The following is a 19,462-nucleotide window of genomic DNA, read 5'->3' as shown; positions in this document are numbered from 1 at the left end:
AAGGTATAAAAAATTGGTTTTAATTATTTATGTACAAACAACCCAGATTTAATGTATAAAATAGGAAGAGAAGTATCCAAAGTAAATTCAAGAAGGTATGATCCTGTAATTGGTGCAATCCTTGGAGGCAGATTATTGAAACTACTATAATACAAAATTTCAGAAACCATACTGCTTTAAAAGCATTAAAATGTTGCCTTTGATCTATAAGCAACAGGAAAACATAGATGAAATATGGTTTCTTTCCTTTATTATATTCAATCAACCCTTTTATTAGGATTTTAACCCATCCTAAACTACCAATTTCATTTATCCATTTGGCCCTTAGTAGATTATCCTTCATGAAGCCTTTGCTATGAATTAAAAAATTTATATTATAATTGCTGTAAAGCAAAGATTGTGTTTGAATTGAAGTAGAGATCTTACTTCCTGGGCTGTTGTTGTAGATATTGGTTTTGTGCATCATGAAATGTAAATACAAACCTAGAAATAAATTCCTCATTCTGGATTTCAGAAATACTCATATTCAGGCCATTATGCCATTCTGAATTAATTAAATTGGTGAGGGCCTTTTGATTTGTAGTTAATTTAGCAATTGATATTTTGATATTATTCCAATAACATGTGTTTTAGATTCCTTTGTCTACATCTGACCCACTTTTAATTATATTAAATTGATGCATCTAAAGTAAGTTTCATAGCATGTGCTTTTACTAGAGTTCCCACCTGCAATTTCAGTAGGGTTTTTTTTTAATGATTTAAAAATATTAATTTAAATAGTTCTTCAGATTGCAGCCATGTAAGGTTCAACCATGTAAGGTTTTAATTGTTCAAATGCAAGATTTAAAGACTACTTTTATTTTAAAAAACTACATATTTTAAATAAAAATATGAATAGCAATTTTTTTAGGCGACTAGTAAGATTTTTTTTTTTTTTTTTTTTTTTTAAATCATCAAAGTCCAATAAACTCTGTCTTGCAGATTATGGTACTAGATGGACCTAATGATGAAGGTGAAATGTTTAAGAGGCCAGGAAAGCTCTATGACAATTTTCCGAGCCCTTATGCTAATGAAGGACAAGCAAGAGCTGCAAATAATGGAGCATATCCTCCAGATCTAACGTATATCACTAGTGCTCGGCATGGAGGAGAAGTTAGTAAATTTTTCTCATAAATTTGCTATAAAATTATTATAAATATACTGCTACATGTAATTAAATAACATAGAAAAATAATGTGTGAGTTAAAAATTTGAATGTGTAATTATTACAGGATTATGTATTCTCGCTTCTTACGGGATATTGTGATCCTCCTGCTGGAATAGAAATGAGAGAGGGTCTGTACTATAATCCATACTTTCCAGGAGGTGCAATAGGAATGGCTCAGGCATTATATAATGAAATTATCGAATATTCAGATGGAACTCCTGCTACACTTAGCCAACTGGCTAAGGATGTCTGTACATTTTTAAAATGGGCTGCTGAACCTGAGCATGATACCAGGAAGAGAATGTTTATCAAAGTGAGTTAAATTATTGTTAATCTATTTTATATGAAGTTAAATATGTATAGATATTTTGCTGCATGTGTTAATAATTCTGCAAACAAATTTAAAATTACAAACACGTAATTCAGTTTTTTTAGTTTGGGTTTGTAAATCCTGAGATGATAAAAGTGTAGAAATTGTAGTATAAGTGCAGAATATACATAAAAATTTTATCATGAATATAATGGTATCAAATATAAGTAAGGCATTGTGTCTATTTATATGCTCTAAAGTCAGAGTTTAAAAAATTAATGAAAATATGAAATATTTTTACAAGATCAGTTGTTTTGAAATTGGATTGTTAAATCTGTTGCTTGAAATTTAAACTTGTTGTGATAAAAATGTTTTGATAGGTAATTCATTTTTAAATAGAAATTACAAAAATTCATTAAAAGTTTTTTAAACTGTTAAAATTGATACCAGTAGTCTACACTGCTGACCATTAAAATTGCAACAGCATGAAAAAAAGCAAATACAAAAAAGAAACAGCTGCCACCCCTGGCAGCTAAAATGGCTCTTACCCCATTAGGCATGGAGACAAGCTGGGCTTGGATGACAGAAATGGGCTACTCATTCCATGCTGCTTCAAGCCTATGCCATACTTCATCAACCGTATTAGCTAGAGAGGGGTGGCGAGCCAGTCTCTCGGCAACCCATGAGCAGATGTTTTCAACAGGTGACAGATCTGGAGACTCTGCAGGCCAGGGCAGCAATCGAATACCCTGTGTATTGAGGAATGTCAGAACTTGACTTGCAACCTGTCGTCTTTCATTATCTTGCTGGAACATGGCATTTGGTGGGCTCAAAGATAGGGCACAGCCACTGGACATAAGATGTGAGAAATGTACCCATCTGCATTCAGATTACCGTCGATCCGAACTAGAGATTTGAATGTCATGTACCCAAACCATCACACCAGGTGCCAATATGAAATGCAAGCAGGCAATGTGTGCCCTCCTAGCAGTTTATAAATAAGGAGATCTGGCCCTCCAGTTTGAAATTTAGGCCTATGGTTAATACCCCTACCTTATAAAAAAACAACTTCTTATGAAATCCAATGAAGAAAAATCCATGATGACTTTAAGGAAGCAATTTGGTAAACTAAATAAGAAAATGAGAAATTGGTATTTGGAATGTTCTATGTCTTTATAGAACCAAGACTTTGCATTTGCTGCTGCAACAATTGGACCTATATAAAACTGATATTATTGTGATTCAAGAGGTTAAGTGGATAGACAGTTGAATTTTGGGGAAAAAAAAAGTAATCGTACTGTTTTCTGCATTTGTCACTCTAAGGAGCATATCGAGGGCATGGGTTTTATTCTGAGCAAAGGAATACGAGATCAGGTTTTGAAGCAGTTTCCTCAAGAATGTATAACATTAGAATTCAGGCAAAATTCTTTAATTTTAGTAATATATGAACTTATGCCCTTACCCAAGATAAGACTGATGGAGCAAAGAAAACTTTCTATGATAATAAAAGCAGAATATACTACATTTTCCCAAGTTTTGATGTAAAGGTCATTGTGAGGGATTTGAATACTAAAGTGGGTAGAGAAAAAGAATTTAATATGTAAACATCCATTAACATTGGTTGTCTATGATACAACCAATGTTAATGGATATGATATTATGTAACAGATTTTACCATTTCACATATTATAATTATAGGAAGCACATTTTTCCTACATAAAAATATTCATAAGGAAACTTGGTGTGTCCTATATGGCATTTATACTGATCCAGTTAGTCATGTTTTAATTGATGCTACGCTTTAATTCAGACTTGTTGGATGTGAGAGCTTATGAGACTAATGTGGATTCTTATCCCTTCCTGATAATAGCAAAATTCAGATCAGGAATCTCTATTGCAAAGAAGCGTAGAGGAGTTTTGACTGTGATAAGCTTAAAAAGGATAAAATTAAACTTGAATACAGTCAAAAGTCGTTAATTCGGACACCCATAATTCGGAATGATCTATAATCCGGACCTCAAAGCTAAAAACTTTCTGCGCATGCGCTGCGTTGACACATGCGCATAGGCATTTACGTGTGCACGTAAGAATTTTAGGACTGCGCATATGCGTTTGCGCAAGCGCGTGTGCACGTTTTATGTATAACAGATGGTATAAGCTAAAATTATCTAATTATCTATTTCAGTTAATGTTGATGGTTGCGTTGTTCCTTAATCTTCGAGTTGGATCCGGCTTATTATTTTTTGCAGGCTGTAAGAGCAATTTTATAAAAGTAAACTTGAACTTTTTATTATGTCAAATAGAATTTCCGATGCTGGAGCTCCCAAAGGATCTACAAAACGAAAGTATGTTTCAATGTCCATCAAACAAAAAGTGGAATTGCTGCAAAAAATGGATAAAGACATGAAGAAGGTGACAGAGAGGTTAGTGAAAACGAAAAAATTTCGATTGACAAGTTAGTCGGTATTCTCAGCACAGCAATTACGGGACTTGAACAGCGGAACTTTGTAACTGAACAAAAAATTATGTCTGTTTATAGAATTAAAGAGAAAGCATTATCACATAAAATGAAGCAACTTAAACAACTGACATTGAGGAACAGGCATATACAAGAAATAAAACAGAGGAGTAACATAGGCTCAGATTAGAGGGAAAGAAACTATTTCGAAGAAAGGAAAGGGCTTTCAAAGAACATTTATTTAGGAATGCTGAGCATCTCATATCCAGTAATGATTGCAGAACATTCTATTGTGAAATAAATCATAGTTGATTGAATTTAAACAGACAACTGGTCTCTGTGAAAATAAGTTTGGTGAAATTCTTGCTTATAAACGAGATATTTTAAAATGATAAACATTTTAACCAGCTTTTTAATGATAATTATGAAGATGATGCTCCTGTTGTTTTTGAATATAGCAATAATGTAGAAGTTGGGGTACCAGCCGTGAAGGAGATTAAAGCTGCAACTAAATTTGAAATTTAAGAAAGTTTTCGGGCATAATCCCAGAGTTATCTTGTTGAACAATATGTTCAAATCACTTACTGACATTGGAACTGTGAGATTATACAAACTGATTGGAATATTAATATTTTGTGTCCGATCTCCAAGAAAGGAGATCTGATCTTTTGCACTAATTATTGTGGCATTAGTTTGCTCTGTAACTTACAAAATTTTATCTAGAATATTGTTTTTTAAAACTATTCCTGTCTTTTTGATTCACTGATTGGAAATTATCTGTATGAATTTCGCACTGAAGGTCAACTAATGACCAAATATTTTGTCTGTGCCAGGTTATTGAAAAAACAATAGAATTTAATATTGAGACTTATTATCCTCTCTTTATTGATTTTAAGGCTGTTTTTGATAGTATAAATAAAACTTTCTACTTGAGACTCTGAAGGACTTCAGTATTCCTTCTAAACTTACTAAACTGACTAGACTTGCACTGAAAGTTACTAAGTGCAAGTAAGATAACATTTTTGTGGTATGTGTCAAAAATTTTTCACATAATTAGTACAGCAGGGACAACAGAGAGATTCTGTTTACTTTTTACTTCCTTGTACAAAGTAAAAAGGAAGTATTGTAATCACGAAAATTTTCAGGCATCATATTTAAACAAAAATATCCATTTTGACCGCTATCAAATGCAATTTAACAATGTTTTTGCATGACATCTGTACACAGGGACAGAATAAAAGACTCTTTTCCCCCAAAAAAATTATAAAACTGATTTAAAATGAATTCTGAAGAGAATTTTTCGTGGCGTCTTTCATACGTACGTATCTCGCATAACTCAGAAACGAGTAGCCTCAGAACATTAAAATTTTGTATATAGATGTGCACTTCATATTTTGGTTGCAATCAGCCGCACCAAGCGTATATAAATTATATGTATATATACAGTAAGACCCCGCTTAACGCTGTTTCGGTTTAGCGCTCTTTTATTTCAACCCGGGGATTCTCCGAAATTGTGCGCAGCGCTAGGTTTCCAAATAACATATCCGAAACAGTGTAGTTGTGTTTCTTGCTTTGTGAACGCATTTTTATCATTTGAAACATTTGTTGACATTATTGTAAGTTTAAATTTGTATAATACTATAACGATTAATACAGTGACAAATATTATGATCTTTAGTTTTTATCATGGGTGATAATAAAAAACAAGAAAAGAAAGCAACCAGAAAAAGCATTTCACTGGAAACTCAAATGCAAGTGATTAGAAGATTAGATTCTGGTGAACGTCAATCTCAAATTAGTGCTGCATTGATTTTGGCAACTTCAACAATAAGGACAATTCTTAAGAATAAAGAAAAAATACTGTCATCGGCAACTGCAACTACGTCAAGCTCTGCAACTAGAATTACCCGTTCTAGAAATAACATTATAGAGGAAATGGGAAAACGACTGTCTATATGGATTGACGACAAAATTGAACGCAATATGCCATTAAGCCAATCTATCATAATGCCTTCTTGACAAAAAGGCAGAAAATCGGAAACCCAGAATAGACTGAATGATCTGACTGAGAATTTTATTTGTTTTTAAAAGTATATGCGTTTATATTGTTTTTATTTTTGTAAGAAATAAATGTTTGATTTTATTTTTATTAAAAAAAACATTATTAAATTTAATGCCTAACCATTTTTTATCCGTCTTTCCCTAACCCCATTATTTACATGTTAAGATAGCCTCGCTTAGTGCTGTTTCGCATTACGCTCTACTTCGATGGAACGTATCCCCCGCGTTAAGCGGGGTCTTACTGTATATCCATTTTGTTAACTGGCTCAGTGATCTCAGTTTCTTTACTCTTATATGTTTGTAAGTTGTGCATTTTTTGCTTTAAAAATGATTGAATTATGTTGTTCTTATCTTCCAGTTAAGGTTTTTATGCCTTTAATAAATCTGCATGCAATATTTGTGGAGTTATCAACAATTAAAAAGTTGTTTAAGCGTAGCTAATCCTAATGAATTTACGATGGCGGACATGTTTGTTTACTTTTTAACGTTTGCAAATAGTGGATTTGTTGTCAATCTAGAGAAGCTAAGCTTCCTAACTACAAAGATAATGCCTTCTTTTATTATTGTGAATTAAATCATGTTTAATCCATTCTGGAATTTATTCGAGGAAATAAGTGTTTAAGATTTACTTCATAATTTTTAATACAGTGCAAAGTCCGTAATCCATTATCTGGAATGATCTATAACCTGAACCTCAAAGCCACAAACTTAATTTTCACGTCTGCTACTAAAGCGTCCGCTACTAAAGCCACAAACTTATTGCGCACGTCCGCTACTAAAGTGTTTACACATGCGAACTTCCGATAGTAAAGAAAGTGACAGAGAGGTTATTGAAAACGAAAAAATTTCGATTGACAAGTTAGTCGGTATTCTCGACTCAGCAATTACAGGATTTGAACAGTGGAACTTTGTAACTGAACAAGAAATTATGTCTGTTTATAGAAGAGAGAATTAAAGAGAAAGTATTAGCACAAAAAAACAAAGCAACTTAAACAACTTACATTGAAAGAAATGTTTAATAAAGTAAACAAATAAATATTAAGCTTTTTTTTTTTTTTTCGTAAATTTTGATACCTTTTAGATCATAATTGTTCTTTACTTCATAAATTACGGTTTCATATTTTTAATTGTATAATTTCTGCATGCCATCTTACCAGATTTAAATTGATGATCTATAATCCAGAAAATCCCCTAATCTGGAATCGTTGAAGTCCGGATTACGGACTTTGTACTATATAGATATTTTGAGTTTTTATGTATTTTTGCCTTGTCGGGAAGTGAGAACTGAATTAATTGAATGAGAAATACTGAATCGTCTGTAAAAAAACTTTTTTGTTTTGTTTGCTTAATTTCTTTTATACAGTGTTCTAGATTTATTATAGTATTTGAATAGAACATGTGGCAACAATTATATAATTCTTCAAATGATATAAATTTTGTGCATTCTGAGTTATGATATGAACGAAATATAACGCTGTTAAGCGAACCTAGCGCCGGAGTGTCGCGTGAATTTTAAAGAGTGCATTTATCCTATTGTGGTTTATGCGCTATCGATGAAGTAGATTTAATTCAATCCGACATGTTGAAATGAAATGCAAGAAAAAATGCATATAATTTAATATTCCGTGCAAGGAAGTCATGTGGTGTACGCATAAGATTTTTTAATATAGCATTTGAGAGAGATATTACTAGATTAAAATATTAATAGCAGTGGGTATATTTTTCTAGATTGATACAACTACTTGCATATGCTGATGATTAAGACACAATAACACACCGAACAAATACTAATTCAGAAGTCAAACAACAAAATTGCGGTGTTGCAGCTGAGGATGGATGGTGGTTCGGTAAAACCATCAAAACTAGTCCTGTGAAAATTTTGAAAGTATAATGCTGATTTTTGTTGTTTGACTTCTGAATTAATGCTGATGATGTTGATGTGATAGCCAGAATGTTTCCTGCTCTAAGAAAGGCTTTCCTTGCTCTTAAGTTGCCGGCAAGTCGAATGGGCTGTTATAAATGAGGAGAAAAAAATACATATCTTTTTCAAAAATAAAATCTGAGCTTCCTATCCTGAAATACTCCTATAAATTTGAATCTGAGTTGAAGAGTTTTATCTGTTTGGAATCTATCATAAGTACTGATAACAGATTATCTTTTAAAATTCAGAATGGGATGTATCTGGCAAATATGGTTTTCTATGGATTGAGAAGGTTTTCAGATTTACATTTCTTTCAAGAAAAACAAATTTTTTTATTTACAAAATGCTCATAAGACTTGTTTTGACCTATGCTTCTGAGACTTGGAGCAACTAATTTTCAGTTTGACTCAATTATTTTGTGATAAGCTGGAGGACAATCATATTCCAGCTGTTGAAAGAAAATTTTGCATAGTATTTTTGGTTTTATAAATGAAAATAATATTGAGAAGGAGATACAATTTTGATTTTTTCAGGATTTGAGCTAAATAATCTGGTATCTTAAAATTATATAAAAGTTAACAGAATGTATTGGATGGCTCATGATCTTATTGCAAAATGACAATGTTATGAAAAAAATACTGCTTTGTAAATGCACTGGACTTGAAACTGGTGAAGACAGCAGCTGAGAAGGACTGTTTCAGTGGAGTCGGAGTTTTTAATATTTAGCAAGAGGAAGAGATAACCATAGAGTCGAAGATAACCAAAGAGTCATCATGGAGAAATCCTTTAGAGGAAGGCATTGGCCCACAGTGTCTGCCACCTTTGATGACAATGTGGTAATAATTCAATATCCATAATAGAACAACACGTATGTTCTTTCCAAATCATAACTTCAAATTTAAAAATTATATAACATTTTCTGTAAATGAATTTTCACTAAATATTATTTTATAATCTGATTTTATTCAGCTGGCAGTTTATTTTTAAGGCTGTAACAAATGCATGTGGTGTTTAATGTTCCTATAGTTTCTTTTTATTTGTCTACCAGACTTTGTTTTGAGCATACTGATATACTGGCATGTAACATTTTATATGCAAATCAGTTTTTATCATTCACTTGTCTTAGAATTTATTTCAATTTACTGAGAATAAGAACATCACTTTTATCTGTTATTTCTAATTTTTGATATTGCTCATGAAAATACTACTGTGTGTTTTTAATTAAAAATTATTAATTCATTATTATTTTTAATTAAAGTTATTAATTGTTTATTGCCTTCATTGAAACTTTAAATTTTAAAATTTTAGTCACTGATTTAGAAAACAACAATCATATAATGTGATACAGTTCTTTGCTTTAGATTTTTTTTAAGAGTCAATTTAATGTTTCAGTTACCAAGTATTTTTTTTTAAATACTAATTATGTATTTCCTTTAAATAGTAATAAATAAAAATACCATTCATAGCCTGTATTTGAAAAAACTGTGATTATTTTGTCATCATAGTATAATATGAATTTTAGTGGGAATCTTAGGCATAAAAAAGGACAGAAATTGGTAGTTGGTATAATTTATATTGTTACTAAAATTAATTTCACAGTTCATGTATTAGGTCATACTTCTATATGGATTGTGAAAAGCATTGTGATTTCATATTTTATTTTTGACTTCATTTGTAAATAATTTTTAATAATTTTTAAGATTTTGATTATTTTTTAAGTTTTACATATTTGTGTGTTTTCAGTGTGAAATTTATGAAAATCAGTATTCATGTACTTTTCTCATTTTATAGGTGATGTTTGTACTATCGCTTCTTACGGGTGTAGCCTTTTACTATAAGCGACTAAAGTGGAGTATACTGAAAAGCCGAAAAATTGTTTTCAAACAAAAACAATAAAAAAAAGTATATATACTGTTTTCAATTGATATGCAAACTACTGAACTATTGATTTGACACAGAAATCAGAATCACCAATTTCTCCATTAGAATAAAAGGAAAAATGATCCTGTAGATATCATTAAAAGAAATCTTATAATAAAAATTGGATTTTAATTTCATTCTTAATATACATTTAACTAAGCATTTATTTGATGTTTATTATTTGGGCACATTTGAAATTAAAAAACTGCTTTAGATCTGGGTTTGTATGCTAATTTTATAGAAATCATAGTTGTTTTTTTAATATCATCAGGTAAAATAGATAACTATTTTATCTGATGTGCCCTTAATATATTTATATAATACTGTGATAAGTGCTCATTTTTACAGACCAGGTTTGAGTTTATAAGTTTGTTGCTGAGATAGGTAGTTTCAGATTTCTGATATTCATGAGATGTGTATTTCTTTTCTTTAATTGTTATTTCCTAAATTAAAAAATGTTAACTATGTCAGCAGTTGTTTAATACAAAAGTGCCTTGATTATTTTTATGTTGCATATCCTTTTTCTGGTAAATTTTCAGTTTGACTCAATAATTTTACCAAGTCAGCTATATAGTAAGAAGTACTAAAATAGATCTGTTTATGCCACCTTGCTATTTTTTTTTTTAATTTGAATTAAATATAAGTATTTAGACTGTAGATTTAAAAGACATTATTCATGTAAACTTAATTATATTATACTTGTCAGCTGCAAAACCAAAAATGCAATTCTTCTATTTTATATTGAACTAATTATTTATTTATTTATTTTTTAATATGTTCTAAAAGCTGTAAATTTGTTACTTGTTGCATTATAAAATCATGAGTAGTTTTTAAGCAATAAATCTAAAAAAAATTATGTCATAGCTTTATCATTAAAGTAGGAACAAGCATTATTATAACGAAAAATCAAACAATTTCCCATCAAAATACATAAACATATGGCTTTAGTAATGTATCTCTATTACTTAATAATGAAGAGTTTGTATGTATCAGGGTTTGTACGGTCCTTTAAGCTCCGTTCAGACGGGGGCGTAAAGGGCATAAGTGGTTAAAGCCGAGCTCCATTGCCAAGGCAACCAGTCTGTGCTAAGTCACAAAATCTGATTTAGGGCTCGTGGCATAAGGCTCAAAGTTTTCAACTTTACACCGAGTTTGGGATAAGCATCGACCAATCAGAACGAAGCGGCTTTCTAGAGAAGATTTCGCTGTCACAAAACAAGCAGAGCGAACACGGGAAATCAATCAAACAGGAGAACAGCGTGGAAAAGTTGTACATTCACGTATACGCAAATTTAGCTTCTCTCATTGGCCACAGTTTACACACCGTTCTCGCAGGTGTGAACGGAACTCCCGTATTTTATGCCCTTTTGACTATGCCTCTATGCCCTTTACACCGCCGTCTGAACACAGCCTAAGGGACCTTAAAGCTGCATTCAGACGGTAAAGCATAGAGGCATAGTCATAAGGGCATAAAATACGGGACATCCGTTCACACCTGCGATATGGGGTCTAAGCTGTGGCCAATGAGAGAAGCTAAATTTGTGCATGCGTGAATGTGTCTACTGATTTCCCGCGCTCGCTCTGCTTGTTTTTGTTATTTTGTGTCATGGCTTTTACAGCTCACCACAAAGTTTTACTGGTTCAACAGAATGCTCTTTTATCTGCCCTTTTTATTAGCCAAGAGGCAACGGAATAAGGTAATAAAAGAAAAAGAACGAACAGGTCTAGAGATACTTTTTTGGAAAGACCAATACTTGGTTGGCTTATATTTCTGTGCAAAGCAGTATGGAATATTTCTGCATTGTACTCTCTATACTATAAACATGCACATGCATATTTATATATATAAAACGTTCTTCAATTTTTATATGTATTTTTTTCTTAGGAGAAATGCGATATTCTAAATATGCCTAATTAAAAAAAAAAAAATCTTGAGGATAATTGACAGATAGCCTGTATGTAATCTTTTTCCATTTTGCAGGTGTGAAAGCAGTTAAGCAGAAAACAGTACTTACCATACATTATTATTATTATTATTATTATTATTATTATTATTTTAAATTTTCAATCAAAAGAAACATGTTTCTGTAACAGTGAAACATGTGTGCTTAGCACTCCTTATTCATTGCCACTGTCGATCGCTACAGTAGTTGGCTGCACTACCAGTATCAATTATCACTAGTACTAGTATCCCACAACTGGTCACCATAACCAGCAACCACAACTAGTACAATATCAGGAAACGTTTACCCAACAATGTATTTCATGCTCAATCATTAAATACATTTTACTGTGTTGCCAGCTGTTTGTATACATCTATTTCTAATAATTTGCATGTATAAGCCACACCCCTGAATTTAATTTCAACATATGCTGTCATTTCTATTTATGACCAATATCTCAAAAGTAATTTCACATTGACAAATTTTAGGTACCCAAGTCTTCAAATACAACAAAATTATAAACATTCATACCTTATGCAGGAGTTTCTACCAGAGAAATAGAATGAATTTAATGATCAAAATTGCATTCAAATGATAGTAATAAAGAGTGGATAATAATAACAAATACTATTCATTGAATTGTAGTCCATGTCATGAATTATGTGTGCTATTCAGTTTCATTAAAAGTAAATTCTTTTCATGGAGAACGTAATTAAAAAACAGAACAGAACTTTAACAGGAGACAAAACTGTTGACTGTTGTTGTTTCACTACATTTTTTCCTTCTTGGAATTCATAAAAGCATTTTCTCAAAAGTTTAATCTTTTATTACTTATACAAAGCTTACACCATTGAATTGACTACTGTGACTATTCTTAAATAAGTGAAAATATTTTTTTAAGTAATATTTTTACTGTTTAAAAAAAACAGCAGATTCTTGATATTGATTTGATGTTTTAGTAAAATTAATTCATGAAGTTTGTTTGGAAAGAAAATCAGCATTTGAAGCAAATAGCAATACAATATTTCCAGCTTTTGCAATAAATTTATTCTTAAATACAAAATTAATTAAACAAGAAGAAAATGATAGTAATAATTTATACAAAAATAATAAACAGAAAAAATGTAATAATAATTTACACAGAAAAAAAATAAAATTTTTGCAAGCATGCATTTTTTAAAGAATTTTCATAATAAAATGGATAATATTGGATGGGATCAGTCATCTACAGGATCATACACAGCATGCATAATCCTGAGCTTAACTTTTGATTTACAAGTTTCATCCATATTGTTCAATTTATAGTGAAAACTCTTTAAAAAATGCATGTCATCATCGTAGATTTCTTGCGAGATCAACTCATTATTTCACTTGGAAACGATTAAAACTCGTTCGGATACGATGTGCTCCATATTAAAAAAATGTCGGCTGCGATGTAGCAACAAAATCGTCTAAAGAAAGCCTCTTCATTTTAGCTTCACTCTGATTGATTGATGCTTATCCAAAACTCGGTGTAAAGTTGAAAACTTGGAACCTTGTGCCACGAACCTTAAACCAGATTATGTGACGTAGCACTGACTGGTTGCCTTGGCAACAGATCTCGGCTTTAACCACTTATGCCCTTTATGCCCTCGTCTGAACACAACCTAAAAGTCCTTAATTTTTGGCCAAAATCGGCAGAAGGTCCTTAATTTTAATTATCTGAAAAATCTGTTTTCACAACTGCCATTCTGAGTGTGAATTAGCATTTTGGGGAAATTTGTTTTGGCGATTCACTGACATATATGGTTATCTTTTGAATGGGTTCATGGGTTATGATTTGTTCCTATTTCTAATATAAATGGTGGGAGAGTTTCTTCGCTAGAAGTGAAACATAAGTATTTCTAAATTCATTTTTTCTAATAACAAGCTTTTAAACAACTTTTTGCTTTTGGGTATGGGGAGTCTTTTATTAAACTGTTCTAAATTTGGACACTTATTGACATTTTGGCTATTTTAAAATCAGTTTCTGTAGAAAAGTTTTAATTCCGAGATCTGGGAGCCTTTTGTTGATTTTTTTAAAACATCGTAACTCTGATAAATTTCATTAAAATAATGCTAATATATTGAAATTATATTAAAAAAATAACATTAAAATGAACATTTTTATTTTTTGAAAGTTTTTAATTCGGAATGATCTATAATCCGGACCTCAAAGCTACAAACTTTCTGCGCATGCGTAAACGCATTATGCATTTATGCACGTGCATAATACCTTTACATATGCGTTTGTGCATGCGCATAATACGTTTGCGCATCCGCATTTAATGTATAACGGATGGTATAAGGTAAGCTAAAATTATCTAATTATCTATTTCAGTTAATATTACAGATTGCGTTGTTCCTTAATCTTGTAATTGGATCCGGCTTATTATTTTTTGCAAACTGTTAGAGCAATTGTATAAAAGTAAGCTTGAACTTTCGATTATGTCAAAAAAAATTTCCGATTCTGGAGCTGCCAAAGGATCTACAAAGTGAAAGCATGTTTCGATGTCCATCAAACAAAAAGTGGAATTGCTGCAAAAAAATGGATAAAGACATATCCTTTGTTTCTCTAACCATTCCGAAATCTGTTTATCAATTTCGCGCTGCTTTGCCGAAGAACGTCACGGCGCGCAATAAACTGGAAGTTGATCTGTCAGCACTATCCTTATCTTCAGAGCAGATGTTTTTATTTTATTTGGCTTATAATTCCTTACTAAGTGTAGTATTTCATCTCGATGTACTCCGTTTTTGATATGATTTAAATCAAATTCCTCGTCATTATAAATATCACGAATACACATCAAATAGTTTTCTAGTTGCAATTTTCTAATTTCGACTATGCATAATGTATGCTTTACGCATGTGCGCATTGAAAGAAATGTTTAATAAAGTAAACAAATAAATATTAAGCTTTTTTTTTTTTGTAAATTTTGATATCGTTTAGATCATAATTGCTCTTTATTTCATAAATTACGGTTTCATATTTTTAATTTTATAATTTCTGCATGCCATCTTACCAGATTTAAACTGATGATCTATAATCCGGAATCGGCGAAGTCCCGATGAGTCCGGATTAAAGACATTTGACTGTATTTTCAATCTGAAAAATAAACAAGGTATAATGCTATAAAGCACAATTTATGAAACAGCTCTTAGCAAAAGCAAAATTAGCTATGCAATGAATTTAAAAGGTCTTCTTTTTAATTTTTTCATGGTAAGAGTTTTTCCCATGTAATTGTCTCAGAATATGCATCAGTTTTCTCTATAAAATTAATTTTAGAAAGTTATGAAGGCAAGATTTATAGACCCACGATTCTAGAAGATTTCAGAAAAATGTGACAAAATGAAAAATGTTTCCATAGTATTAACATGTAATTTCTTACTTTTTGGAGAATATCTGGAAGAACAATGAAAACATTATAGTTGAATGTTTTACTTCTGATACTAGAATCTTTTTCTTAACATTTTTGTCTTCCCTTTATTTTCTATACTTTTCACTAGACACAAACATGGAAAATATCAAAAATGCTTCTAATCTTATATGGACAGACATTATAGAAAGGAATTCTTTTATTAATAAAAAAACTGAAAACTAACAATTCAAAAGATTCATCTAATATGTCTTAATGCATCATACACAGGGCTGGTGCTCGGCGTTTTGCCACCTGATGCAATCTCTATGGATCCTAAATTCTGCTGCCTGATGCCTTTCTAAATTCTGCTTCCAATGCCTGCTCTAAATTCTAAAAGTTTTGCCATTTTTATTGTTGTTCGGTGTGTCACTAAATTCTAAAAATTCTGCCACTAGCTCTGTAACCGGCTCTTACCATGTATATTTCAGAATTCTTTTGAATGTTCACATTACTAAAGAAATAAAATTAGCCACTTTTTCTATACATTCTAAGTGCAAAAAAAAAAATTTTTTTTTATTATTTTTTTATTTTTTTTTTTTTTATTTATTTTTTTTTTTTTTTTAAGAATAAAAGAAATCTTTAATTAAATCCAAAAATTCTAAAATGAAAAGGAAACATGTTGAAGAGAGGAACTGAATACGTAAAGAAAATTATTCTTCAAAAATAAGTGCAGTTATTTTTGTGTCAATTACCCAGTTGTTTATGATTTCAGCCTTTACTATAATTTCCCATTTCTATTTCCTCTTATGATAGAGTTACTGAGCCGAATTAAATTTAAATTAAATTGTATAATCTTAGACCACTTGTCCACCTTTTTAGTTTGAATTTGACTGTTCTTGTTTAATTATGTCAAAATGAGCTGTAATTGATTTTGTTAGCATCAGAACATGCCTTTATGTTGTAAATTCTTTTAAAATAAGAGGCTTTTTTAAACCTTTATCTGATTTTGTAGTTACCTTGAGACGTAGTGATAATTTGCTTATGTCTGTGGGTGGGGGTTTGGACTATTTAACTTTAACCAAATCAAAAAAATCCTCATAGGTACATTGTGGAGAGATTGACAAGTTAGCAGATAAAGCATGCAGAAACTAGTGAGAACATTGGTTTGTGTATTGAGACAAATTTCTGAAATTGTTAGAAAAGATGCTTAAAGAGAATGAAATCTATAAAAATTAGCCAAAATGTCTGGGAAGGCTTCAAATTAAAATGATGCATAAATATTTTGTTGAGTGTTGTTAGAAAACATGTATGTTTTGTAGCTTTTAATGTGTAATTATTCTAATATCGTTTAAGAATCAATGCCATAAATTACATGTATTTTAAACTGTGAAATTTTAATAGGGCTTTTTTAACAAATATTGCTGAAAAATTTAAATTTAGTAGTGGCCATGTAAATCCATAATGACTATCTTCCTAATTTAATTATTTAACTTCCTAATTTAACCTATATCTAACTTCATAATTTAATTATTTATAAGTAACTGCTATCTAACTTCCTAATTTAATTATTTATAACTAACTGCTATCTAACTTCCTAATTTAATTATTTATAACTAACTGCTTACCCTTAAAAATTATCTCTGCATATTAAAGCGAGTTATTGCCTTTCATTAATGCTCACTGTGGTCACAAGATAAAACTCAAAAATATAAAAATTCTAGTAAAAATTATTCTTTGCATCTAGCGAGACTTAAAATAATACAGAACAACTTATCACCTCTGGTGCTTTAGTGGCTCATTGGAACCTTAATGTATATTAACTAGTTTACAACCCCTGGAACTCTACATTAAGATATGGCACTAACTGCATCAAACAGAGCCTGACTAACTTGCCAACCGTGCCTACATCAGGCCTTTCAGGTTTATTCTAATCAGCAGGTCTCTCTCTAAACAAGCAGCAGCGGTGACAACATTCAGTCGTTTTTTGTGAATCATGCTGATTATGATTTTACTTCTGATTTTAACCTATGCCGTTTCACATAAAAATCTACCAGCTATTTACTAAACCTTTAGACTGAGCAAATATGTGACAAAATGAAACATTAACCCTTTGTTGCTCAGTGTTCTTGAATCGCTTCTGAAACCGTTAAATTCAACCATAAATGGATAAAAATGCCTTTATAATACACTTCGAACTTTTCTTTTTAAATAGTCAATGGCAGCATATCACAAGGAGACCCAGAATTTTCATTTATGATGTGTTATTAAAATCCACTTATTTTCTATATTTTTTGGCGATACAAAAAAAATTGTTTGAAAACCAATTTCTGTATAATTTTGATGGCTGTACTCTATATTATTTGCTATATATTTTTTACATTTTTCATACAAAAAGCATGCGAAGAATCATTGAATAAAATGGGGTGTTCCATTAGCTTGAACACTGCGCCTTTAGCGATCTCATTCTATTACGCTTCACAACATCTGTCTTAGGAGAAAACATTTGTTGTACGTTTTCTATTTCCATTGTTTTGGGAGAATGAATTCAAACAAAGCAGTCTTGAGGGGTGACTATGAAAGCCCTAATATGGCCATCTTGAAATTTTTGTGAGTAATTTTCAGGCGGGATTTTTATCAGTAGCTCGAGTCATCTTTACTTAGAGCTGCACAAATTTTTTGCTGTCGCATTTTAGTCTCATTCCCGTTTATTATCAGTAATTTGTGTAGATATTTTTTTTGTGTGTATGTATATCTTATAGCTTATTTTTCTTTACTGTTAGTTTTAATTGTAGTTAATTTTTTATTATTAATTTTCCATAAATGGCGCAGAGAGGTCTAACTCTTTCCGAAGCGCTAAAAGTGCCTCATGAATTACCCTCTTATTCTGAATTAGAGCATGGAGATAGCAGTGATACTGAGATATATGCTCCTGAACCACTTATGTAATCCTATTGTGATATGTCGGATGAAACTCATTTATTTGATGAGAAGGTTGATGATCCATCTTACCCAGGCCCCTCTTACGCAGCCTCAAATTTTTACTTGGAATTCTAAACATATTGTTGCACGGAACAAGAAGCCGCAAAAAAACAAGTTTTGTGTTCAAAACCTGCAAAGTTAGTTTGTGCTTCTATCAAAAAGGTGTGACATGCATTGAACAATTTCACAGAGCTAAGAAATCAAAAAATTTGTAAATATCTTATCCATATTTATTCAAGAATGTGGTGTATATCCTGAAAAACATTATACAGCCATAATAGAGCGTTTTTTCATTAGTATAAAAACGCTTCTGTTCATTTCTGTGCTTCGCTGCAATGCTCGCATAGTCGCACTTTTAAAATCTCTGGCGGCGCAGTGTTCCACCTCATGGAACACCCACAGAATTAAAACGGTAAGTGCAATTTATACAAAATTTTACCTGTATACTCCTTTAGGCCTAGATAGACTGCGTAACACTTTTTTTGTTGAAATTCCGAATGTAAACTATAGTGCACCACAAAGGGTTAAAAAAATCAACATAAAGCTGTTAGTAAAAACGTAAATGTCACTTATATTCTTTCAAATATCTCCAACTATTATAAGTGTAAAATATTTAATGCTACTTGATCAGTTGTATAAAGTTTATTTTATTCTCAAATTTATTAATAATTATGTTAATTCATGTTTAATAATATGCATCCTACTTAGGGATCTATTTTATTTTTAGGATGGTATTGCAAAAGTGGAATTCAGGCGTAGATAATATTTGTAATTGAATTTATTCAGTTCCCATTTTTCTCATAGGTCCGTAATTATTTTCATTAATGGTCCTTAAAAGTTCTTAATTTCTGTGTGCAGAAATGTATATGAACCCTGCTACTTGAACACATGCGTATATGTTCCTCGCATGGTGGAAAATGGCAGCACTTAGAGCCACCAAATTTTGAAAACACAATCCTCCGTCTAGACATGTATACCTCAAATTTATTTTAAAACTATTTTGCACATGCCAGTGTGTTACCATTCAGTGAAATGTGAGATATTTAGCTATAATCTGTTATTGAGCAACAAATCAAGCAATTTAAAAGTAATAAACACAGTTGTTAAGAACATTTTTTCTAATTTTTAATGTAATTTAAATAAAAAATACATTTAAATTAGATGTCTAATTAGAAATATTTCGTGGAGGAACTTTTTAAATGAAACTGTCTTGTATTCACATTACACATGAGGAAATCCACGAAAAGAAACCATGCAGCCACTCCGTTCTTGTGGGTTTGAACCCA

At 31.2% G+C, this 19,462-nt stretch overlaps 1 protein-coding gene across 1 annotated transcript in view; it reads left to right on the top strand.

Moving 5' to 3' along the window:
- Window positions 1-10,014, top strand: part of Cyt-c1 (Cytochrome c1) — a 54,766-nt gene extending 44,752 nt beyond the window's left edge. The window contains exons 5-7 of the mRNA XM_035370326.2: window positions 982-1,152; window positions 1,272-1,520; window positions 9,749-10,014. Of these exons, the coding sequence (XP_035226217.2) occupies window positions 982-1,152; window positions 1,272-1,520; window positions 9,749-9,853 (525 nt within the window). The 3' untranslated portion in view covers window positions 9,854-10,014. The remainder of the gene's footprint in view (window positions 1-981; window positions 1,153-1,271; window positions 1,521-9,748) is intronic.
- The last annotated feature ends 9,448 nt before the right edge of the window (window positions 10,015-19,462 follow it).

This window comes from Stegodyphus dumicola, chromosome 6 (assembly GCF_044657685.1).
Source record: "Stegodyphus dumicola isolate Sdum_Otavi_A_Nest chromosome 6, ASM4465768v1".
Classification (NCBI taxonomy): domain Eukaryota; kingdom Metazoa; phylum Arthropoda; class Arachnida; order Araneae; family Eresidae; genus Stegodyphus; species Stegodyphus dumicola.
The sequence above is the reverse complement of the archived record's forward strand: the minus strand, read 5'-3'. Positions and strand labels throughout refer to the sequence as shown.